The 25,849-nt window shown below is 40.7% G+C and overlaps 1 protein-coding gene across 3 annotated transcripts; it reads right to left on the reverse strand.

Annotated features, from left to right (window-relative positions):
* Positions 1-411: 411 nt before the first annotated feature.
* Positions 412-22,361, reverse strand: dcbld2 (discoidin, CUB and LCCL domain containing 2). Of its 3 annotated transcripts, none has more exons than XM_063499514.1 (15): positions 22,005-22,361; positions 18,571-18,795; positions 16,377-16,514; positions 13,273-13,324; positions 13,118-13,190; positions 10,800-10,933; positions 10,587-10,627; positions 9,834-10,034; positions 6,502-6,626; positions 5,865-6,012; positions 4,698-4,844; positions 4,519-4,609; positions 4,385-4,434; positions 4,166-4,300; positions 412-2,308 (listed from the first exon to the last, which is right to left on the reverse strand). In XM_063499514.1, exons 1-15 carry the CDS (start codon positions 22,105-22,107, stop codon positions 1,914-1,916), a joined length of 2,058 nt encoding a protein of 685 aa, XP_063355584.1. In that variant the 5' UTR covers positions 22,108-22,361; the 3' UTR covers positions 412-1,913. The 3 variants fall into 3 exon arrangements, with proteins under 3 accessions (XP_063355584.1, XP_063355583.1, XP_063355582.1); XM_063499513.1 differs by having other exon boundaries at positions 4,166-4,303; XM_063499512.1 differs by having other exon boundaries at positions 4,166-4,434.
* Positions 22,362-25,849: the final 3,488 nt, after the last annotated feature.

Consider the following 25,849-nt stretch of genomic DNA (forward strand, 5'->3'; position numbering starts at 1 on the left):
AAATAAAGGAAAAAACATCCATCCATTCTCTTCCACTTATCCAGCTCGGGGTCATAGATGGGCTGGAGGCAATCCAAGCTGTCATAGGGCAAGAGGGAGAGTACACCCAGGACAGGCCACTAATCTGTTGGAGGGTTAACACAAAGACTGTTAACCCTCCAACACTCGCATTAACACCTATTATCAATTCAGAGTCACCAATTAACCTAAACCCATGCATGTCTTTGCACTGTGGGAGGACGTTAGAATACCTGCAGAAAAACCCAGAGAACCCACACAGACAACAAGAACATCCAACTCCACACAGAAAGGCCGCCAGGCTGGATTCAACCCAGAACCTCTTTCACCAAACATTAAGCAAACAGACAAATAATTAGTAAATCTTCTTGAAAAATACCAAGTACTACAACATTTTATTTTAAAAACTCTTTATTTCTATATACAATCAGTGAGAGCCACATAAACTCAACCCTTCTGTGACCAGGGAGCACCTGGAGCTCTGGAAAACTGGTTACTGAGCACGATCAAAGCGTGACAGTGGCACAGCTGTTGGAACAACACCTTTAGGATCAGGTTGCTGTTCCTGTAAAAGATATGAAGCAGCTTGTTCTGCATTTCTCCTCCACATGAGTAGCACAGGCGAGGGAGAGGAACGCAGGTCTATCGGTGCTACAGACGACGTCCTACTATAAGCCACACTGTAAATTGTCCAAAAACCCCACAAGGCCAAAATATGACGACAGCTTTACGCACGTACAGACACTGATGCACAGAGATACGAATAATGGAACAAGTCACAACACCCAATTTCATCACCAGACAATCACCACGATCCACAAAACGCGATCTAAGAAACACACAAACTATAAAGTTATCACAGCTGTAACATGTTTGCTCATCTACCGCATTATACTTGTACCTTTTTTGTTTCATCCAACAATGTAGAAAACAGAAAAAAAAAATCAGTTTTAAGACTGCGCAAATGTTTATTTGGCTAAACTTGGGATGTTGGCACGATTGTGAAAGTCGGCTCTGTTGTGAATCAACATTGCATAAACACAGAAAAGGCAACATTTGGTCTCCCAATACTACAAAAAGAGTATTTTCAAAGGATTTTTGGACGTTCACTGGATTGATTCTCCTGACCTTCTCTTTTATACATCTATAAAACAAAATTTACTGTCAGTCAGGTGTCGACAACAGCGCGTTACTGAGTGGCGGGATGCTTACTATTAAAGAATCTCTCCTTATCAGCAGGATGTGAAATAAAAAATAAATATTCATAAATCATTTGAGTTTTTAAACAGGATTGCAGTAATGGAATTACTAGAACTATACACAATTTCAAGTCATGCTTTTAAAACAAAATAAGACAAAGACGTACCGTGGAAAGCAAGAGTCTCGCTGCAAACGAGGAACTCCTCAACATGCAATTAATTCAGTACGAAAACCCTCAGATTCGATGGATGTAAATCATCGGGTACATTTCAGTTGGATCTAGTTTAGTGTGTAACAGACAGCGGCAGAATGGAAATCACAGTTTCACAGGATGCAAGACCTTTAAAAAGAGAAAAAAAAATAAAAATCACAAAACAGGGACAAAGTCTTTATCAAATAGTAGTCAGCTTTCTTCTTTTCACCCTCCACTCTTTCCGTTCATCCATTTCCGACTCACGCCTGGCACGAGCACATTCATCTTTGTGATTTCAGTGATAGGACTCTAATGGCACTACACAAGCTGTTTGTGGCCATGCAGAAACAATTAGGAAACAGACATCTCCGGATGAATCTAAAGCGAAGGTAGTGTTCATTCAAGACTCAAGCCCAAAGCTCAACGGCTCTCAACCCCATCTTTATCCTCTGGGTCGCGTTGGTAGTGAGGGGCAGATTAAGGCCATGTGCATTCAAGCTTTTCAGCCCTGTCCTGTTGGCTTTTGAGTGCTTTTTTGAGGTACCTGATAAGTCAGATCCTCAGTGGGTGTGGCAAGTTCAGTGGAAGTTTTGGGTCTATCATACGCAGTGCTCCCTGACTGGCCACTGTCTGTCCATGGATGCAGTGAGCCGGGCCTGGCGCCCATGAAATTACACAAAGTCGAGGGCTGCTTCAAACCCATGTCAACCACAATGGGCGTAGCGTATTCGGATCCTGAAGATGGCAGGGGTTCGGCGTAGGCGTGGCATAAACCTGAAGAGATGGGGGCGTCATACAGGTCTGGATCAGAGTATCTTGGGGAAGGCCCATCATCTGGTTTAAAGGTTGACCTTGCTCCTAACGTTGTTACGCCACTTACGAGTGGTTGGGCATATTCTGAAAGGAAAGTGTACAGTAAAGAAATATTAAAAATCAAGGGCATCGTACAGATACCAGGTTACCTCTTGAAATTGCTCCCAAATTCTCTAGAATGCTAAGCAACTAAGGAAACCGATTAACAATTGAATTTCTATGTTACAAAAGCCTTTAACTTTCTAATTTTATAGAAGCAATCTGCAGCTGCACAGAGGTTTATAGCAGCAATCCAGGATGTGGGGAATCAAACCGCTAACCCTGCAATTAGTGGAAAACTAATTGGATATCTATTCTCTCCCAAAACATGTTAACTCTGCCCTGAAGTGGGAAAAACTGGTATATATAAAAGTATGTTATTCAATCCTTTTTTTGTTTTAGCCAAATACTCTACAGAAAGAACAAAACCAACAGTTAACTGATAAAAATAGACATCTGTGTCACAGCTTCACATGTTAAGAAGTGTGATTTATTTAGAGGACATCAGATAAATACCACTCAGATATTGAATGTGTGCACTCAGAGCTAAGTGCTACAGACAGGAAGTGAAAGTCTTTGATTCTGGATTTGTGTGAAAAAGAAAACACTAGATAGAAACACATTTTACAGTGTTGTGAATAAATATTTGCCCCCTTCCCAATTTGTGTTTTTTTTTGCGTATTTGTCACACTTAATTGGTTCAGATCAAACCAATTTTAACACAAATAAGCACAAAATTTTGAGTTTTTAAATTATATCATTTATTAAGGAGGGAAAATACTATTTCCCCCACTTAACTGTGATTAATGACATTTTTTGGAAACCTGTGGTAAATGTCACTCTCCACAACCAGACCTGATTACTGTAAGACCTGTTGAATCAAGAAATCACTCAAATAGAACCTGTTGTACCTGTCGAACCTGAAGCAGGCTAAGAGATCTCAAAAAGCAACACATCATGCTACAAGCTAAAGAAACAGCTGTGAAACAAAGTCACTGACACCTATCACTCTGGAGCTAAAGTAGAAAAGGGCTACAAAAGCATTTCTAAGGTTCCAGTGAACCACACAATCCACAATAGGAGAAATTTTCAACAAAACTTCGCACATCGACAACTCATCCAGGTCACAAAAGACCCCAGAACAACATCAAACCAAGAGTCAAACATGGTGGTGGTAGTGTCATGGCCTAGGGCTGCTTTGCTGCTTCAGGATAATTTAACTGCAGTCATTGGTGGAATCCTGAATTCTGTTTTTTCCCGGAAGTCCTTGAAGCTCAAGCACACCTGGGTTACGCAGCAGGACAATGAGAAAACCTTAAAAAAGCTGTTCATGCTGGGAAAAGCTTCCAATGTGTCTAAATTAAAACAATTCTGCAAAGAAGAGCGGTCCTAAATTCCTCTGCAGTGATGTCAAAGATTCATCGTTATGTTACTGCAAACATTTGATTACAGTTTTTGCTGCCAAGGGTGGCACAACCTGTTATTAGGTTTAGGGGGCAATTACATTTTCGCGCAGGGCCAGATAGGTCTGAATCACTTTTTCCCCCTCAATAAAAGAAATCATCATTTAAAATCCGCACTGTGTGTTTAGTCTGGTTTTCTTTGTCTAAGATTAAAATTAGCTTCATGATCTGAAATGTATAAGTGTAACAAATATGCATAAAAACAATATTTAAAAAAAAAGAAATCAGGATGGCTGCAGATGCGTTTTTCCAACACTGCATGTCAATAAATACAAACCTAATTCGACAAAATTAGCACTGATTCTACTGAACCACTGAATGATTTATGTTAACATACTGGAGGCATCTTTCAAGTGTTAATATGCAAACAGATCAACACAGTACCCTGTACTAAGAACGCCTGGTTACTTCAGCAGCTTCTGCAGGCGACAGCATTTACCTGCAGGTTCAGCATGTAGCCCTGGTACGACACCCCTCCCCGTTAGCCGGCTGACTTCACTGCTGCTGTATCGCACCGAATCCTCCGTCTCCACCATCTTGGAGGGCAGTAGCTGCTTCATGCTTTTCCACCAGTCTGCTACAGATGCACAGAGGTGCAACAGTAAGTCCACAAAACACATCCAGGCAAACTGAGCTGTCCTGCACGGCGATGACATACCTGTGCTATCCAAGTGAGGAAGATCATACGTTCCCTCAGAAGTCTTTTTCCTGTCAGAGACGAGTAAAGTCAAAAGGGCAAAAAAAAAAAAAAAAGAAACAAACAAAAACACGAAGAAAGAAGAAGATGAATACCTGTTCTTCCAGTGACAAGCACAACCCACAATCAGGATGAGAGTCACGACCATGACCAACACGGTAACCAGGACTGCTGCCAGAGCCACATCTAAAAAGGGGGGGAGGGGGGAAATGCACAGTTATTATAATATAAAATACTATTTTTTTTAAGTGTCGTTGTCAAAAACTGCACGCACCTTTACCAGTGTGGGGAGGCATGGTGGTGTTTCTGATGTTCGGGGTAGGTGTTGTTTGGCCAAGGTGAGGTGGATGTTTTGTGCCGGCAGCTGCTGGAGTATGACGGGGAGGGGACATCCTTGGCCTCAAATCTGTCGTTCGCCTTTCTGCAAATAAATGAATACAAATGTACTTCCAGTACGGTGCTAATGTCTCAAGCCACCCTGCAGTTCTTTATTTGTTGCTGGGAAAATGGAAACATTTTGTTCTAGCAAGTTAATGAAATGTGCAAATATTCAATGGAAATACACAGTTTGTACAATTCTAACGGGCTTGAAAGTCAACATTTGGTATGACCACCTTTATTCTTCAACACAGCCTGAACTCTGCTAGGCAGCATTTGTATAATCTATTTAAGCAGCCTTCAGGAATAGTTGTCCATCTTAAAAGACATTCAAACCTCTTCTTTGGATGTTGGCTGCCTTTTGTTCTGTTCCATCGCAAGATGATTCAACGCTCCTTCAGTAATGTTGAGATCCAAGCCCTGGGAGGCCAATCCATGACTGAGAGGTGTTCCACTGTGGTTTTTTTCCTATTCAGATATGTTTTTACTGGTTTCCAGATGGTACTGCACCAACTTTGACAACACCACTGGCTGAAATACAGCCCCAAACCATGAAAGCACCTCCACCATGTTTTACATGTAGCTGTACATGCTCACTGCTTTTTGACCTCCCCTCCCCCTGGTTTTTTAGTTTTGTTATTCTGTAATTAGGCATCTCTTTTCTCCATGTTTCCCTTCCTTAAGACTGGTTTCATGCCAACCACTCTTCCACTGAGACCATCTAGTAACTAGTAACAAAGATTTAAAATTTAAATCTAAATTGAAAATTGGCTCTTTGGTTAGTTTGTCTGTTTTATGGGGAGGCAATCCTACTTCATCTGAGTTTGGTACCCTTTTTTTGTTTTGTTTGTTTATTTTGTTGGGTTTTTTTTTTTTTTGCTTGAATGATTCATAGGTCAGTGTTAAGTAGTTGAATAATAATCAGGTACAAGAAAAACTTTGGAGAGAAAGCTTGGCTCCAGAGAAGCAAAATATTTAAAAAATGTCTCGAAACTTTTGCACAATACATACATCTGTGTTGATCAGCTCACTTTGCTGATCTGCCAGTAAACACTCCATTTACCTGAAGGAACTTGGCAGCCAAGCAGCTCCAACTTGAGTGCAATTCTCTTGTACCACGAGATGGGATTGATCCTCACAAACCGGGCCACGATTGGTGGAATGAAGTTATTCCTCACCTCGTCTCCGTAGTTGTTGTTGCCTTGGAAAATCTAACACAAAATAATAACAAGCTCTCTTATTTGTGTCAGGTTTGAACCCAACTGTAGTAACAGCTGCAGGAACAATTCAGTTTGAGGACAAATGCACTATAAGCTGATTACTTTCCAACTTGGCAAGCTAATAATTACTTTCCTCCACACAATATGAGACTGTGAGAATCCCAGTAGAAAGGAACTGGTAGACAGCAGTTTCAGCCCAAGAACTCTGCCACTAAATCCATATCCATCCATTATTAATGCCCGAGTGTCCAGACTTGTCTACCACAGCACTTAACTCAAACCACTGACTGCTCCAATTTCCTGCCATAAACATCTCTTAGTCAATAGTAGCTGCTCTGGTAACAATCCATATAAGTGTCTCTGCAGACTTCTAAAGTGATATTTTGGTCCATCTGCACCAATTGGAAGAAGGGGGTTACGTCATTTTGCTTTGCACTCTTTTTTTTTGTAACTGTTGAGCGAGCAGGGTTTATTGATTACCTTGTTTTGTACAGAATTTGATTCTTTGTAGCCGGACCACTGCTTGCCGTTGTTACTATACAGGACCCGGTATGCTGAAACGTAGCACTTTTCCTCGCTGAGGGTAGAACCAGTGGTGATGATTCCTGGATGCATGCACAGAGAGAGGAAACAGGAAGATGACGTACAGCTGACTCGACTGAAAGCTCAGGACTGCGGCTGTGTCCAGAATCACTCCCCATTTACTACATCCTGTATTTACCGTCTGCCGTTTTTATCAGAGATGAGAAGAGATACTGAGTTATATGGAAACCACAGTCTTGCATCAGGCATCCTCAAGCGCCACATACAGTAAATGGTTTACATGGAATGCATTTGTTGTGAAGCTTGAGCTCTGGTATCTCTTAGATCTGTTTTTATGCAATCATCATCTCAGCTATGATCAAGTCTGTGACTCTGTTGTAAATGAGATGGCGTACCTCACCTCATCTCACTATATAGAAATTATATTATAACATAAGTAGTAAAAAGTCATAGATATTGTAAAATTGTTGATTTCATTAATTTGTAAAAGGTTTTTTATTTTATTCTATGTATATAGTGCCAAATCACAACAACACTTCCTCAAGGCACTTTATATTGTAAGGTAAAAGCCGTACAATAATAAAGAGAAAACCCAACAACCAGACGATCCCCTTTGCGTTAGCACTTTGCAACAGTGGGGAGGAAAAACTCCCTTTTTACAGGAAGAACCCAACGGCAGAATCAGGCTCAGGGAAGGGCAGCCATTTGCTACGACCAGTTTTAATTCTATCATTGACATATATTTTTTGAATTATTTTTTTTAAGCATCAACCAAACACTTGTGGCCTGCCAGTGGTGTATGGGCTCAAAATGTGGTCATAAATATTTTGTACTTGTAAATCAGTTTTGTATGTGTAAAAGTGTTTTGGAAATGACCGTCTTCATTACAAAGCTTTCTTCGTTATGAATTAGCATACATGTTTTTATTGAACATTTGAAGAACTAGCAAAAAAAACAAACTCTTGTAGAGGACATAAAGTCAGAGATAGAAACGACAAGGAGCAGGTGCATCTAGTACAGGTAGAGCTGCTGCAAAAACCCACAGAGCCCAGCAGCCAGCGTAACAAATTTTGGATCCTTTGCTTTTAGTTAGCATTAGCAGCACATCCTGCGTCCGATGTGAAAGGACTTTTATGCTGCGCACTGTGACTCACAGCAATGGTCCCGGGTCAGCCCTGACTTTGTGTTAAACTAATCCTAAAGTAATAATGGTATTTCTAACCACTGACATACCACAACTTTATCCTTTCAACAGCTGCTGAAAGTTAGGGGACCTAGCTTCTGTCGGATATTTATATAGAGATCCTCCAGCTTCAAACTGTATTACCCTTCAAGGACCTGCAGTTCAAAAAAGTGCCCCTCCGACAGCCAAACCCATCTGTTCTCTGATTGGATTGTTACATTTGTGATTGACATGACATTGACCAATTAGATGAAAGGAAGAAAAATAGGGTCAAAATTCATACTTGTAACTTGCAGGGTTTTTTTTTGGCTAAGTCCACACACAAATCTTTTTTACGCACACACAAATTCGTTTTACACATACAAATCTTTTTTTACACACACACAAATCTTTTTTACACATACAAATCCTGATTTACAAGTACAAAATATTTATGACCACATTTTGAGCCCATAGTGGTGCAACTGCCCCGCCCCTTTTATAGAGGCTCAGAGGGAAACAACTGTCTTCTGAATTGAGAACAACAATAATGACTCATAACACAAATGTCTGGTAGGGGCTATAACTGTGCCCATGACATGCACACTACATATACACAGAAATGTTCAAACATTTTCCTAAAATACTGATGAGGAAGGTCTGAGTGGTATCTGAATGTCCATATAGGCATTCGAAGGTGTATATGTACATATGCATGTGAGTGTATGTACATATGTGTTAGGGCTGTTCGATATAACGATATATATCGGATGACGATATAAAAACGTCTATCATTTCATTTTACGCTATCGTTTGTCATTGTTTTGATGGTCACTGTAGTGGCTACATTAATTTCTTAAAGTTCTCTCTTTCTCTTATATTTAATATAACCACACTACAGACGGACAAGCGACTGTTTTTATGCGTTGTCGTTGGCAACAAAGACGGTAAAACCATCGCGTGTCGGCTTGTTTATTTTCCACATAAACCTTTCACAATAAAGCTCAAGATCCTGTTGATACTTTTCAAAATAAACTGAATCACGTGAAAGAGTATGCAGAGTATTTACAGATGAGAAGCAAAAAAGAGCCGTCAGGTGCTAAAAAATAAACCTTAGATTCAAACGTTAGAACAGGCTTTTCCCCGCAGCAATGCCGTGTAATAAATACTCACAAAGAAAACGGTGACCGTTACAACGTCTGTCTAAAAATGTATTGCTTCATGCATCGGTTAAAACACTCGACTCCAGGTACACGACGCCCAACTGGAAACACTTCACGCAAGTCGAGCTGCCCGAGATTCACAGAATTTACAGAAAATGTTAAATTTTTGTGATTTATATCGTTATCGGGACGATAGATGTCTTATATCAGGATATGAGATTTTAGTCATATCGCATAGCCCTAATATGTGTATATGAATACATTAATACCGTCACTCTTTACATGTATATATCAATGGATAGGTATAAATGCACCTGTATGTGTATATGGCTCACAGGTATGTGATTTGAAAGTAAGATATTATTGTGATCATTCACTAGACAGGAGGGGGAAGGATCGTATGTGTTAATACTTCTTTCTACTCAAACATTAAGTCTGAGTTACTTATATACAGTTGATTAAAATAGTTGGTGTTTTATTTTGTTGAATGTCCGTATACATCAACTGTACTTTAGTCTGTTAAATGTTTTGAAATAAAGTGATCTAACTGATTTGTGATAACATTACAAAGCAACAATGCATGGCATATAAGAAAAGAGAAATTTACAGATATGTAACTCAAAAGCTGCCAAACTTCCTTAAACACTGAAGCCACTGCTCATAAAGGTTTGCAAACTTTATCAGCTCGCCTGAAGGTGACCTTGTTTTGTAAAGGTACAGATTAAGTATGTGGTCACAGTTTATCCTGAGGATGACGTCAACGTTTGTGTAAAGGAAGGTGTCACAAGACACAACGTCAGAGAATCACCAGCCAATCATCAACTGAAGCCTGGTGAGATTTTACAGCTAAGCCTATAACCTAAATTAGAGACAGTGGCTGTAATGTATGTGTATGCGTTGTGTTTATTGAATAAACACAACGTTGTTATTAGAATTTTGTTTACCTGTGATCCGCTTCTCCTTCTTGAGATCTACCTGCAGCCACTGCTGCTGGTCACTCTGAGAAGGGGCCCATGGCAGTCCCTCCTTTTTGAGCCGTGCCCCTGACGGTGCCCACACACGAGTGCTCCAGTCCAACACAGACGAAGCACTGAGCTGAGTATCAGCAACGCCCCCAGATGCCAAACCCAGCGTTCCATAGCAGCCTGAAAGCACAAACAGACCCTTAGCTTCATTAATAAGAATGCAAAATCTTTAAGAAATGAAATAAAGCTTGTATTGCATTACATTAAAAGGTACGTCCTAGTTGATAACACCTGTAGCAACAGAAATTCCAGGGGAAAGTCCCCCAAAATATTTGGATGTCCAGTCTCTGACATTAGTTTTGGAGCCCTGTAGAATTTTCCAGCTCGGACATTGATATTTTCTTTACAGACAATCACATTTTAAAAAGCCCCCTGACAAAATAATGCCATATAAGCACCTAAAAACACCCCTACCAAAATAATGACAGTAAGGAAGTGAAATTCATCATAATTCTTTAAACAAGTGTCTCTTTCCCTTGTTTCCCCCCGTTTGATAAACTGAGGATGTTTCTTAAGCAACCTATAAATCATTTAAGCAACTTATTTACAAATCAATTTTAAATTGTATCTTGTATTTGTCACAAAAACATGTCATCAACAGCAAGTGAACAGAATCTGAAAATCATGTCCTTAATAGGAAAAACAATACAGCAAAGACCCTGGATGACTCACCGTTGGTCGTGAAGGTGAACAGGCTGTCTGACCGAGTTCCTCTAAGGAGTAAGAAAGAAGATCCAGCAAATATTATGATTTACCAAACTGTCAGAATTGTTTATATTTGCATATATATTTAACCTTCTCTAGAACAGAGACCAAGTACATTTGGTTTAATAAGAGGAGCAAACAGAGAAGAAGAGCATGTGTGTACTGTGGTGAATCTCTTACACAGTGGAAGTGACATTGTTAGCCAGTGTGCCCTCATAGTGAGAGATGCCTTTGCTGTTGACCACACTGATATTCCCTCCTGCTGCATTGGACACCACACCTGCATGGATTGCTGCCACACACAGAGGGGAGGACTGTGGAACGAAAGGAACAAAGGATTAAACTGATATATTCTTATCATTATGTCCTTTTGTTGTTACAAACCAGATCAGATTAACTAAAGAGTAGGTGAATCAGACCTGATTCACCAAAATAAAAGATACAACTAACGTCTGAAATGCACTTTTCACGAGATTAAAAAAAAAAATTATTGCTCTTTGTAAATCAGTTAAGGAGGACATTTAAAGAGGTTGAAATTTGAATGAAAGTTAAACAGTGTCATCTCAGAGAAACTTTGTTTTCTACTATAACCACTTTAAATCACCTAAAAAGTCCACTTCTTATACCTTATCAGACCCCGCAGGTCACAAGAGAAACATCCAGTCTTGATGTTTCTGTTTTCTACCAGTCGTTCCTGTCTGCATGAATGCTGACCGCATGTTGTAGTCTTGTGACTTGTAGTCTGTTGGGCCATTGTCATTGATGTTGTTAATGTACGACTGGTCATATTAGTTTGCATAGATTTTCAGCATCAAGTCTGAATATAGAGTAGAAACAGACTAGAAAAAGGCTTTCAGATGCACCCCGCCTCTCCCCCTGTGAAAGCTGGGACAGGCTCCAGCCTCCCATGACATGATAGGCAGAGGATGGATGGATGGATGGATGGATCCCCCCGCCCCCCAACAGAGGACCCACAAGTTGATTCATCAATAAAAAAAAAAAAACGCTTCATATTATGTTTCTTTGCTAAAAAAAAACTTGAAAACCATATCTTTACTACCTCACAAACACAGACTTTGAAAAGTTAAACTTTTTGGAATCATGAAGTTTTGGGAAAGGAAAGAAAATCTGAGTAGTAGTGGTGTTCCTATGTGGCACACATGTGGTGCCATTGCAAATTTGCTCCATTTTCAAGTTGCTGAGTGGAAACAGGCAGTACCGCTTTGCAGCATAATCGCTTAACCTTCAAACCGAGGGAGATAAAGGCTGATGAGTCAGGATGATGTCACTTCTGTGCGCAGAGGATAATAAGTGGCAATGAAGGTAATGATTCCCTCCCGGCTGCATTCCTGTCAAAACCTGGTGCCACATCACTGAGAAACTGACAAAGTCTGATCCCGCTCTGGCCACGAGCTCCTTCCGATGAGCAGCTGGTGGTGTGAGGGGGGAAAATCGTCTTACGGGAAAGACCCACGCTGGCATTGTGGGAGGGGGAGGGGGGGAATAGTGACAAGCCCACGCATGTATTCACAAACACGCACAGCAGTTAGAGGCTGCCACAAGCAATCAACACTTTCCGTGTGACTCTTAAACTTCCCCAAAAACACATACCGCATCCTTAAGAGAGCCAGCCAAAACCACTAACACAAACACAAAGTAATGCTCCAAACCACAGTGCCCTGCCTCCAGCAGAGGAAACCACACTAACACACAAGACTAACACGTGTTATAAGTGGGAGATGGATTTTAATAAATAATAAATAAATAAATAGTAGAACATGGATCACCGAATAAATCTGTGAAGTAAAATTATTAAAAAAACTAAAGTCAGCTGCAGGATTACGATCTGGGTGTAGAAACTGATCCTTGTGAGAGACGCGCACACACACACTCACCATCATATTCCACACTCACAAAGACACAATCATGAATGAATCACATGCACAAAAGCAAAAGCGGCTCAGGCATGCACGTACACAAAGGTTTTCTCCAACTTCTAATCACACTGATTCACTCTTGAGGCTTTTTGCTCTCCAAAAACACTCCACACACACACACGCACACACACAGCTCTGCTCAGCACCCTCCTCCAGCTGGACTGGATTACAAGGTTATTATTTTCGGCCAAACTATTATCTCACCTCCCTTTCACCCGCTGACCCTGCCCCTCCTCTGTTCCTGTGGGGCGCCTCGTTCCCTGAAGCACAACCCCACGCTCCTCCCTATCCTCCCGTCAGCCAGCAGCACCACTCCCTCTCTCGCTCCCTTCCTCCCTTCCCTCCTTATGAGACATCCTCAAGCTCTAAACATGAGGTCATCAACCAGAGAATTAGTGCCCGTGACCTCACACGCAGCGGGGGTGCTGTGAGGTCATCAATCCAAGACACGTTTGAGCCACTGCTCCTTTTGCCTCCTTCACAAAGATAACTTGTAGCTAAGAAAACATAAATAAAAGCGATGCACGTGTACATTTGTGCATAGACGGGGTGTGTACCCACCTCTCTATAACCATTGGGTATAGTTCCAGAAATCTCCTCTGTAGATGTCAAGCAGCCTGCCGGACAGTACTTCCTAAAAAGAGAGCGGCACATGCACAATTCATATCTACCAGTATAATCAGTGCGCCGACATGCACAAAAAGCAAACTGTTTACCTGTACTCTGCCTCGGTGAAGTTCATTCCCTTGTCCACGCAGGTGATTAGATCTGCAAAGGCAAATAAACAGCGTCAGAACTGGTTTCTCTGCACGTTCTTGATAAAGTATCACCCACTTTTTTTTGTTCTTCTTCTTCAATCCACCCTTTTGGTTTCTTTACCTTTTGAACCGTTTACCATATCCAGCTAATCGTCATCGTAATCGCTGATTAATGCTAAACATAAATTTCGACAAATCCAACATTCTGACTAAATTTGGCCTCACGGTGACAGTGAGCGAATCATAAGCCCCACTGGGATTCCTCGGAGTGCCACGAGGGTGGGTACATTAAACATTAAACAGCTGTGGAGCAAAGTGGTGAGATGGACCATTCAACAGAGTGCACCGCTGCTAGAATGGCTAAAAGCAACCATCCAGAGCACTCAGGTTGAAACGTTTTTTTATTTATTTTGTGTTGTTCAAGCGAGCAGATGTTCAGTTCACTCTCACTGGATCACAGCAGACAAATAAACACAGCAAAGTAATCGCATTAAGTAGCTGGAATCAGTTCATTTTGGGGCAGTTTTGGTTGTTTTTCCACATCCAGGCCGAACACGTTAAAGTCATCCAGTGAAAGATGTGTGTTACTGGAAGGGTATGCGAGTTGGGTGTGGACGTGAAGTCCAACAGGATGATGTGGGCTACTAAGAAGTGTAAATAAACCTCGTGGAGATGGTCAGTGTGTGGGAGTCTTCACCACATTACAAAGAGAAAAATAAAACCCTTTATCTGGCAGACCAACCAATGAGTCAAAAAAATGACAAACACCCCCAATCGCCACAGGTCACCATGGTTACTCAGTTACTTAGCTGTGCAAACTGTCCACCCACGCTCATCTGCACGCATCAGTTACAAGAGGACATCACACACATCAGCGCCTTTGTGGAAAAAGTGGCTGGGCGCACTGATGGCCTTGTTTGCCTTGCAGTGTGATTCAGTCGAGCTGAGATAACCGCCAAGACAAAAATATTACTGCGCCACACACACGTCACTGCTGCGGCTTTCTTCTTGTGGCTCCAATTATCCATTTATCTCCAAAGCATCCACATGACGAGGCACGTCTTCAGAAACAAGGGACATGCTTACTAAGGAAATAAATCTCTAATTTTAAGGCCTTGGTAATAAGCTAACGTACAGCTTTGTCCCCATTGTCCCTGTGCAGAACTCTTAACATGAGTGGCTTGGATCGAGCTGCCACCAGCTGTTTCTCATGTGTGTCAATATTCATCTAATCCTGCAACCTCACTACTGTGTAATATATCACAGTTGAGCTCAATTAGGACTTTCTCACAGGATGCAAGTCTTACAATAAAACCACAAACCATGAATATTTTTTCAATTACTCTCACTTCCTCTCACCCCTCAGTGCCATTGTGGCTTCACTGTGGCTTTGCCCCTTTTCCACTTCCCAAAAAGTCTGGATTTTCCTTCACCCCCTCCCTGCTACTTTCATTAACTACACTCAGCTTTAACCATCACAGCCCAGTGGGAACACATCCAGTAAGAAAACAATAGATTTACTTTTTTTCCCAGTCATGGTATTGTGCTAATTTTCAATCTGACTAAACCAAAAACTGTGCACATTCAGTGGTTAGCATCTGCTCATGCCACCCCTCGCTGTTCTCGCATTTATGTAAGAAAAACATCCATCTGAAACGATGCCCACTAGCATGATCACCCTCACATACTGCAGCTGGAATTCCAGACATGTGGCTGATGAGAACATCACATTCACAGCAGAGCAGCTCCTTATCTTTGCTGCATGGTTAAATTCGTATTCAGCGGTGAGCAAACACCACATCGTAAAAAGCCTCTCATGCGGCCTCGAGCGCCGTCGCCACAGAAGTGAACACACAGTTCTCTATTCAACTCCCACCTTTCTTTTTTTTGTGGTCTTTTTTTTACCATGGATATCGTTTGCTTATAGGATAATGAGGCATGCATGTCATCTACATTGGTCCTGATCATAAAAACATTCGACATACATATAACACTGTCAGTATGAGAACATATTAGCCGGTGTGTGTGAAGGGGCTTTTTGCACAAACACACAAATATTTAGAACCATTTTCGTTTTAAACTGGGGGGGGAAAGCCAAAGGATCTAAATCGAGCAATCAGATGAAAGGATGTTCTGCAGCCTCTAATTGACTAACTTGTTGCGACTAATATACGATATTAAATATCCAGGAGATACAAAAGCACTAGTTTTCAAATATGACTTAGAGTGACATTGTTTTTAAGCACAGTGAACATTGAAGAAGGCTTATTTCCCAGAAACTAGCAGCAAGAATGTGCACAATGGCCAAATATCTATTTATTAGCACGTGCTTTCAACTCCATTACATCAGTCTGTTATTTACCAAATAGAATTCTTTAAGTGGCAGATGATTAAATTAGCAAAATAAAATAACAAGTCACCCTCCCTGCCCAGCCCCATTAAAGATTCTCTTGGTTCCAAGTGTTTGGACACAATCTAAAATGGCCCAGTGGAAAAACTGCATGCACAATCCTCGAAAAGATGTTTAACGCAGCCATAGAAAGTCAGACCTGTTCCAACTTTACCCATTAGAAACAGAAAACTTAGACAGTCCGGTCTAGAGGTTGCAGTGTTAGCCAATTAGGTGTTAGGTGTATCACTTTTGCCCAGACTGATCGACTGACGTTTTCATCCTCTAACACCGGCAGGATTTTTGACAAACATAGAGAAAACTGGATGATCCAACAGGAGGGAGATCTGCAGTTCTCACACACCAACAGTAACAGTTTGCCAGCTTTTAGACAAACCCATGTGTTACTGATCTGCGTGCAAGACTTTTCCAGAACACCCAGATTACTTCAGAGCTGTTAAAATAATGTGAAGGTGCAGAACGAAATAGCTGTGATTAACCCAAACTCACAATCACTGAATCAAGTCTTATTCCCCCACCCCCAGGCCCGAAGCAGACATGCACACAAGCTCAAACTTGAGATTTCTGAACCACACGACCGTTACTGCAGGCTGGGATGATAAGACGACGATGAGAGACTTTGCGCGTGGGTGAGCTGAGAGTCTGCCGTTACCTGCGTGTTCAGTGGTGGAGTAGGACAGATAGAAACCACGTCCAGTATGGTGGGTCCCACTCATGAACTGCACAGTGGCCTGGTTGCCAGTGGAATTGATCAGATGTTCAACCTTCAGACCCAACCCGCAGAGCTTCACTGTTAAGCAGAACAGGGATACAAAGAGGCCGGTCAGTTACACAAATTAATGCCCCAAAAAACAAAACAAAACAAAAAAAAACTCAACACAATACCACAAAAACAAGATTTCATCAGTTTCATTAAGTAAGATGGACTTGAGGAGTGTCTCGGATATATTCTGGGAAAAGTCAATCTAACTTTCTTTCTGCAGGATTCACCAAGTTAAATGCAGGTCTTTATAAGAACCTTCTGATAAAGAGCAACCTAACACCTCCTTTACAGTCATAATGGCCTAAATGATAATATAAATACGATGCAGAGTCGTCAGCCACAGACTGATATATTTGTTGAAATATTAATGTGCACCATCATTTATTATAATACACTTTCCAATGCTTTACATCCATACATAGCAATATTTTAGATTGATATAAGGCAACATTGTTTCCAAAAACCTTGGGGCATTGTCAATCTGGTTATTGAAAATTTTCACAATCAGGCAGCAGCTCGTCCGGCTCAATTCACAGGTTATTGTACATAAAATGACAAATGTGACCTTGACCGTGAGCGCAGTTCAGGTAAAGACCCATTAGGTGATCAACATGTGCACATTTCACTAGAATTTGACCAATATTCTAGGAGGCATAAACTTGTTGCTAAGGCTGTATGAGATGAAAGCAGAGTGCAGTATTTTGTAAATCATTTAAAGCCAATATTTAATTGGAAATAGCACAAAGACATAAGAAATGTTACAACTAATTATTTTAAGCATGTGTTACTTTAAATCTGATATAGTGACACAAACGTAACATCGCAATCAGACGGGGGTGACGAAAGTAAAATATATACAAAAATACGAAGAACTGGTATTTATAATTAAAAAATTAAACGTATAGATGTTTATAATCGCTGCATGTGTACGTATTTGTACATACATACACTACAATCATTATAATAAGATATACAGTGTTCTAACCTTTTCAAAAATAGGAAAGTAAAAAATCTTGACCTGGATTCTGGAAGTTAGGTGGATGGCTTTGGCAATGAAAATGAGTTTTGCTCAGTTTATACTAAATATAACACTTGTGATAATAGGTCAAAATTTTCTTATTGCTCTGATAGCTTCTGATCTACCAAAGTTAGACGTCTGATGGCAAAAATATGAGAAACTCAATAATAAAAAGGCTCAGAGACGCTGCTGTGCATCTGTATTAGTAGTATGTATTAGCACCTCGTATTAGCAAAGACCAATGTTGGAAACAAACGCATGACCTTAGCAGGCTTTATATTCCCTATGCATCATGCAATGACTCTGACTTTAGCGTATTAAACTGCCCAAAAACACCCATAGCTTAAAATAATCCACCCTTGGCTGAGATCAGGGCGAAATCTGCCTAATAACTTACAATGGCGAGGTTATAACAGTGAAAGACAATATGTCCTCCAATTTCCTGACATTTAACTCCTTTAATGTAATAACCACATTTCTCCTGTGCCTATAAACAGATAATGTTCATTATCTGCTCATAAGACGCGTTTTCCAAGCTCATCTGAAAGAAGAGGCGTTTGCAGGCATTTCAAACGTCCGCACACAACACTGAAGTGAAAAGCCAGACATCATCAAGAAAAGGAAGACGCAACGGAATTAAGATAATGGGTTAATAACAATGACACAGTCTCTTCAGTAGTGTGGTAGTTAATTATTTGTAAGAAGAGTGACAGAAGAAAGGAAAGCTAGAGAAAAATGATTAAACTGTGGGTACAGTCTCTCTCATCTTTGGACACCGGCCAATCATGACACAGAGTGGGTGTGAATGTTGAACTGTCGATTTCAGAAAATTGTTAGACTCTGACACCCAATAGGCAGTGTTAGAATGACGCACAGAGAAGGGCTTTCCAAAGATCAGTCCAAAACCTGACAAAAACCTATCACAGACTGATCTGCTGCTTTATATTGAAACAAGCAGGATTCCCTTACTCTGTATTGTTTGCTGCATGTTTATTTTTAACAACAACTTGAATTTGCCCTCTACAAAACATTAAGTCCAGTTTAACATCCGCCTGTCACCCTCACCAATCTCGCTCCTGTTTGGTCCGATGCCGTTGTACAGGCGGAGGTAGTTGACCTGGCAGTCGCTGTCTTCTATGTCCAATAAAGCAAAGAGAAAATGGATCCTCTTGTCATGCGGCACACTGATCTCCCACTCGCACACAGTGTTGTTCGGGTACGTCCTTGGGTATCCCAGAGAGGACAGAGTCCCACTCTCGGGGCCAAGTACACTGGGGCCACAGCCATCACCTGTGGAACAACAAAAACACAGTTTCGGTTTCAGGAAACGCAAGCAAAGAGTGGGTGTGATTTACACCATGTAAAGGACAAAAGTAACACCACATCTCTTGGTTACTGGGCAAAAACTAGCTTTTGTTGATTTTGTGTTCATGGTCACTGAGATCTTGTTGCAATAGAGGATATATTTACTCAGTTTCACTTAAAACAAGCAAAGATATGTAAGGTTTAATGTTTCCTTAAGCAATTAAATTGCAAAAACGTGACAACTGAGGTTTATTTTAAGTCAGTTCAACTTGCACTGTCCTGCTGAGTTGGGCACTTGGGCTCACTCACACTTGGGCGTTTTGCAGCGTGAAGCGGAAGAACTAATGTAGTGTAGTAATGTAGATGTGACAGTAAAACTGTTGATTAGCTTGTCTGTCTACATTCCTACCTTGTGCTATGGACACAAGCAGTGGGTAGTGACTGAAACAATGAGGTTGCATACAAGCAATGCAAATGAGCTTCCTCCAAAGGGTGTCTATGAGAAAAAGGTGAAGAACTCGAGGCAAGCGTCGCCTTTAAAAGGGGCTAACAATGACAATGCACGTGAACCCTGGAAAATGTCGAAAGCTGTCCTGTTCAACATATCGATAACACCATTATCTCATCAGGCAATCACATGACTGCAGCGCAATGCATTTAGACATATAGAAATTGTAAAGTTGACCAAGCCAAGAATCATAATGAGGAAGAAACGTGATTTTAGTGACTTTAAATGTTCTTTTTGTTGCCAGATGGACTGGACTGAATTGAATATTTCAGAAACTTCTGATGTACTCTGATTTTCCTGAGATCCATTTCTTGGGAATATAGAGAATGACCCGTAAAAGAGAAAATTATCCAGTGGGTGGCAGTTCTGTGGGCAAAAATGCCCCGATGATGTCAGAGGTTTGACCTGACAGGAAGGCAACAGTAATTCAAATAACCACTCATTACAACCAAGGTGCACAGAAGAGCATCTCTGAATGCGTGATACATGAAACCTTGAAGTAGCAGGGCTACAGAAGCAGAAGACCACACTGGGTGCCACAGCTGTCAGCTAGGGGCAGGAAACTGAGGCTACAACTCACAGACCCACAAAATAACGCCTGGTCTGTTGAGTCTTGATAAGAGGTAGGATCAGAATTTGGCCTAAACATCAGGAAATAAATGATCCATCCTGCCTTGTATCAACAGTTCAGGCTGTTGGTGGTGGTGTAATGGTGTGGGGGATGGTTTTTTTGTACACTGCCACCTCAGCGCCAACCGAGCATCATGTAAATACCACAGTCTACCTGAGTACTACCTATGACATCAGTGACAGTGTAGCCATCTCCTGATGGCTTCTTCCAGCAAGATAAACCACCATGTAACAAAGCTCAAACAGGCTGAACAGTTAATAGATCTCAATCATGTCAATATGGACCAAGATCCCTCAGGAATGCTTCCTTGGTTTAGCTATGCCATAAAGAATTAAGGCAGGGGTCCAATCGAGTACTTAGCAAGGTGTAACTAAATGTTGTGGCTGGTGAGTGTATGTTGACCAATATGCACTAGTATCTTTCTTTCTTTTTCTTTTCTTTTTTTTTTAAGCAGAGCATAATACAGAAAAAGATGTTTGGGCTAATTTAGTGAGGGTGTCCTCACATACGCAGCTTGCTTTCCAGAGCGACTGATTCCTGTTGTTTATAATGACCTTTGTGGCACATGCAGAAGTATCCAGTGCTGCTGAGTCCAGCAGGGATTTCACTGTAAGTCGCCCACTAGCTTGTGAAACACTTATGGAATGACCAGTTTCTCACTTTAACATATCTGCCATACTTTATGCAAAATCTATACGTAATGACACTTGAACTTCTTACTTTTTGAAAACTTATAGCATTTGGTCAACAACAAAAACAAAGTTTTTAATGCTGCCATACTTTTAATAACAGTGCCTGTTAAATTATGTAATCCAATGCAGTAATGGTGTTCAGTGAAGGGCTAAGTATTACTTCTTGTTTAGTTTTTATAGACAATAAAAAAAATGTTGGCTGTTCTCCAGAGAACAACACATGAACCTGAAAGTTAATGATTACACGTGAGATGATTTAGAGACTTTTTCAAAAATTAAAAGCTGTGTTTCAATAGAGCGTGTGTGTGAGAGAGAAAGCAAAGCCTCTGAGTCTGTGGATGTTGTGTGTGGCTCTGAGATAACACTAAGCAGTCACGCTTCATGGTGCTAACTCGATGTTCTGTGGACCTGCAGTTACGTAAGAGCCTCTCAGTGGACATTATCCAGATGAACAGGACAAAAACAAAGCAGCTTCCCTCACCCTGACTCACAAAAGTTACCGAGCAACTGTATGGTGCTTAACAGGAGTGCAGATTACTTTCATAAAAGGAGAGCTCTCAGGCTCAAGAAACAATACTAAAAGCAAATGTCTATCATCACACCCATCTATTAATGTGAATGTACAGTTAACGTGAAATGCAAGTTATGACACACTATGTACACGTGTTTACAGCATTACCCCCACTGCTACCCCACCCCCAATCTGTGGCCACCTGAGGACTGTTGACTTTAAAATATATATATACTTATATTTACATTTAGCTTTAATATAGCGTCAGGTTAGCATTCTCCAACCAAAATATATTGTTATCCGGGGTTGTTATGCTAGCTTTAAAGTAAAAATTGGGCTACCTGAAAAAGGCAACAAGGCCACAAGCACCCAAACGTGCTGTCCTCTCGTAGAGACCTCAAAAACCAGACTCCATTAAAAAATCTGTCAATTTAAAGAGAACAGGGGCACCAGGAAAAGCACATAAGCAGCATACTGTTGCTTTCAACGTTAGCCAAAACATTTCATGCAGCACGTTAATTCAGTAAGCACCCATTTTATAAGGCGGCAGTTATTTCCCAACAGTATCAGTTTTTTAGGAACCGGTTTGCCTGGTTTTACTACAACCGTCTCCCACCAAAAAAGAAAAACATCACGACGGGCGGTGGCGAGCTGTGCTCAACTCCACGTACACGCGCACACACACAGGGCCATGTAAGGTAGGTTTAAGTTTTGTTGACCATGACAACACACTTTAAACATCCCACGAAACATCGAGACGTCTGTGTTTACACTTTAAATCGGCATGGCCGCGGGTTTCCGCGGTCACACACAGCTCGTCCAGTTGTCACTGCACTGCCGAGTGGTACAAACCTTTCTGCCCTCCACAGCTCTCCGTGGTGAGAATGATGAGTATCGACAGGACGAGAACCCCGGCCCCTGTCGGTCCCCTGCCCACCATTACCGCTCTGCCCATAGCAGCCTGCAGTCTGAATGCATAATGCTCGCTTCCTGGCCGGCTGCTTCAACCTGTACCGTGGAAATAAAAAGAAAGGCAACCCTTCATCTCTTCGAGATACAGTCCGCGGGTGGTGTCTTCCTGAGGATTTTTTCTTCTTTTCTTCTCTTTTCTTTTGGCTTATCGCTCAATAGTCCAGTGGTTTGCGACAAACACACTATGGAGGTAAACGCTCCACTCGCACACACACATATCCAATCTGTGGAGCTACTTCCTCCACTCCACCGAGGCTCCTCCTCCTGGACTGGGATACCCGAGTCCCCCAAGTGGTCTAAATGGTCCTGTACTGCCCGCAAGCACCCCCCACCCCAACCTTCAGCACCTGCTGCACTCATATAATAAAAACGTCCACCCCCCCCAAAAAAAATCCACCTGGTCACCAAAAGGAAACACTTAGACAACACCCTGCAGACCCCACAGTCCGTGCTTCTGTTTGCTTCTTAAACCACACTCCCCCAGTCTTAGTAAATGCGAAATTAAATCATTTATTCAGGTAAAAGTCCTGCAGAGAGTAGTCTGCTCATGTTTCAAAAACAAAAGCTCTCTTTGTGAGAATCTCTTTTTCGCACAGGTTTAGACATGTCAGAGCAGGAACAGCACAGGTGTCAATAATAACTGATCACATCCTGCAAGGGCAAGTTAGAGGATCTGCTGTATAAAGCCATATTGTTCTATTCCATTATTAAAACACTGAATAGGATTTTAAAGTTGAAACAGGACCAAATCATGCTGGGTTTTACGGATTAAAGAGTTCAACACAAAGAAGGTGCTATTTAAAAAAAAAAAAAGATAGACAATGAAATGATAGAATTTACTGCTTTTAACATTTTATTATTTTTTTACACACTTTTTATTTCACATCTCACTGTGATTTTATTTTTTAGTCTTCATCTTAGTCTTCTTCTTTTTACAGAGTAAATAATAGTAATGTTTAGGATACTGTGATTGTAACTGCAATAAAGCAGTATATATGACAATACTAATAATCTAAATGAAAACAAAGTAATAATTCTTGGAAATGGAGCTTTAGCTGTCGGAGTTCGTGGTGGACTCAGTGACAGCAAGGCATCCAGGTCCTGTCAGTGCAAAACAACCCCCACTCATCATCCCTCCACCGCCATGCTTGACAGTTCGTATCAGGTGTTTGTGTTAATATGTTATGTTTGGTTTTCTCCAATCACGACACTGTGTGTTATTGACTTTGTTACAGCAGTCTTGTGGTTTGTTCAAATGCAAACTTGCATTTGAACAAAAGTCACCTGTCCTGCCATGTTGTTTTTAAAGAAAACAGGCTTTCTCCTGGCAACCCTTCTAAATAAAACACTATACATATTCAGCTTTTTTCTAATTTTACTGTTGTGAACATTAGTATTTAACATGTTAGCTGAGGCCCGTAAAGTCAGAGATATATGTTTTGGTTATTTGCAGTTTCTCTGAGCGTTGCTCGGTTTGACCTTGCTGGGATGTCAACTCCCGCAAAGATTGCAGTATTGTGTTAACACACACCTGAAAGCTCGAGACCACCAAACTGTGAGAACTTCTGCTTTCAGTGGATGGCAACATTCAGTGACAATGAATTAGTAAAATGCATTTCATTAGCACAATTTGCTAGCAAAATGGGGATGTACAGGTGACTGCATGTGACTGTACACCTGTACATACATTAATTTAATATCAATTCTGTATCACTGAATCTATTGTCCAATTAATTAAAAAATCACCTTCTATACTTATGGTGGTGGTGAAAGAAATAATAAAAATAAATAAATAAAAATGGGGGAATTCAGCAAAGAAGGGGTCCACCTTCTAGGAAGCATACATCATGTATATGCAATAAAACAAAATAGTAGAATTAGCAGAGGGAAATTCAAAATGACATAATGGTAAATTTTATGTATTTTTGCTATGAAACTAATACAGGGTGCCTCACACTTCCTGTTTTTTTCCTTTTCCATAAACTAAACACTACAATTGATATAATTACAAGGAAGTTAAACTGCATTTTTATGCACAATGTAAACAAAGAAAATAATAAAGCACTCGACTGAATATGCATTGCTGGTGAATCAGCAGCAATCTAACCTTTGATGCAATTTCTGGGACTTAAGGGGTCTTGTGTTTTCCTGGATCTGTGTGAGCAAATGACCTTAGTGTCTTTTTACCCATTTACCCATTATTTATTACACCATTAGTGTATTGTCTGAAAACCCAGATCCCACACAAGAGAATTTACATAATGGGAAATCCGATTATCAAGGAGACTTTATAGAAAGACACTGATTAAGGTTGATTAATGGGTGGGTAGCACATACTGTATCATACGCCCAGGCTTTGGCTGGACACTGCAGAGAATTAAGAAATATCCACTTATCATTGTTCTCCAATACACCCTCACTTGGCAGAGAGCTCATATGTGAAGGAATTGTCAGAGTAACCAATAGTTACATGTAGCAACAAACACAGTTTTTAGCCTGTAGCATGTGAGTAATATGTTGGATGATTCAGAATTATTTCTCCCCCCTCTGGCTGGATGGGCCCATGTGGGTGTCTGTGTGTACCATAGACCATAAGCAGATATCATTGAGGGCGTATAAAAGTATACAATAGCTAGATAGACCCTTATGCTGAAATTATTCTTTTCTGTGGGTAAATGAAGTGGACTTCTATGTCCACTTCTTCTACACATGGCCCACCCGCTTTCTGCTTTGCATTCCTTATCTGTTTTTCTGTGAGACATTTGTGCACAAGGGGGAATTCCAGTATATTCTCAGTGGCAGACTTATCGAGCTGTCCCTTAGAGGGACACGCTTACAAATTTCCCTAAAAGCTCAATATAGATTACACGCTATATGAAGTTTGAGGCTGGAAGGTGAATAATTCAACCCAGTGGAATATAACAAACAGCATATTTTATAGAAAATAGATTTTAACCCATGATTCATACTTGGTCTTCATAAACTCAGTGCACTTCTGATTTTTAATTCACCCCACTCAGTTAAACTGTAATGTTAGCTAGCTGCGTACTCCTTTTGGTTGGCAGATGTACGGAAAGAAAATAATTTCTACATGAAATTGCTCAAATGTTTTGTGTTGTTTTACACTTTGAGCGTCACAGTGAGATAGCAATTTAGTCCAGTTTAGTCTAAAAAAATTGGGTCACCAACATCGGTACAGTCTAAATGGGTTCATTGGCCAGAGGGCGAAAAATAAACATGTATAATTGACTGTGAGGTGCAGTATCCCTTTAATACCATTATAGAGGGTTTGCTGGATATGATACTGAAATGTGTTTCTACAGTTATTCTAATAATAGGCAGTCCAGTTCTACACCACTACTAAATAACCAACAGTGAACCTAAAAACCTCTCACATCACATAACATCACTGAACTTTATTTTTTCTCTGTAGGTTGGATATTTGAGTTCTTGTATTGGGTTGTGGCTTGTGAGTTTGCTGGCGTATCTTCTAAAAATCTCACTAAGTGTGAATTACTTTTGTTGCTTTAAAAATGTCTTTCACAGAAAAAAAATGGTTTATACATCAAAGTGAAACAAACTCCATTTTTAGCATCTGATAAGCAAATTTCAACAACAAATCTACAAATAGATTATTGGCACAGCAATCTAATTAAAATGTGACTTTAACAGCACCCTATGCAATGCATCTTTTGTTTCCTCTCCCTGCATTGTGTTATCTTCTC

This window comes from Pelmatolapia mariae, linkage group LG16_19, assembly GCF_036321145.2.
Source record: "Pelmatolapia mariae isolate MD_Pm_ZW linkage group LG16_19, Pm_UMD_F_2, whole genome shotgun sequence".
NCBI classification, from domain to species: domain Eukaryota; kingdom Metazoa; phylum Chordata; class Actinopteri; order Cichliformes; family Cichlidae; genus Pelmatolapia; species Pelmatolapia mariae.

Excerpts from the sequence above, each read along its gene's own strand:
- dcbld2 (XM_063499512.1), bottom strand. The coding sequence starts at position 22,107 with ATGGGCAGAGCGGTAATGGTGGGCAGGGGACCGACAGGGGCCGGGGTT. Across the intron at positions 16,515-18,570 it reads ACCAAACAGGAGCGAGATTG|TGAAGCTCTGCGGGTTGGGT; the intron begins GTGAGGGTGACA and ends TCTGCTTAACAG. Across the intron at positions 4,610-4,697 it reads GCCTCCCCACACTGGTAAAG|ATGTGGCTCTGGCAGCAGTC; the intron begins GTGCGTGCAGTT and ends CCCCCTTTTTAG.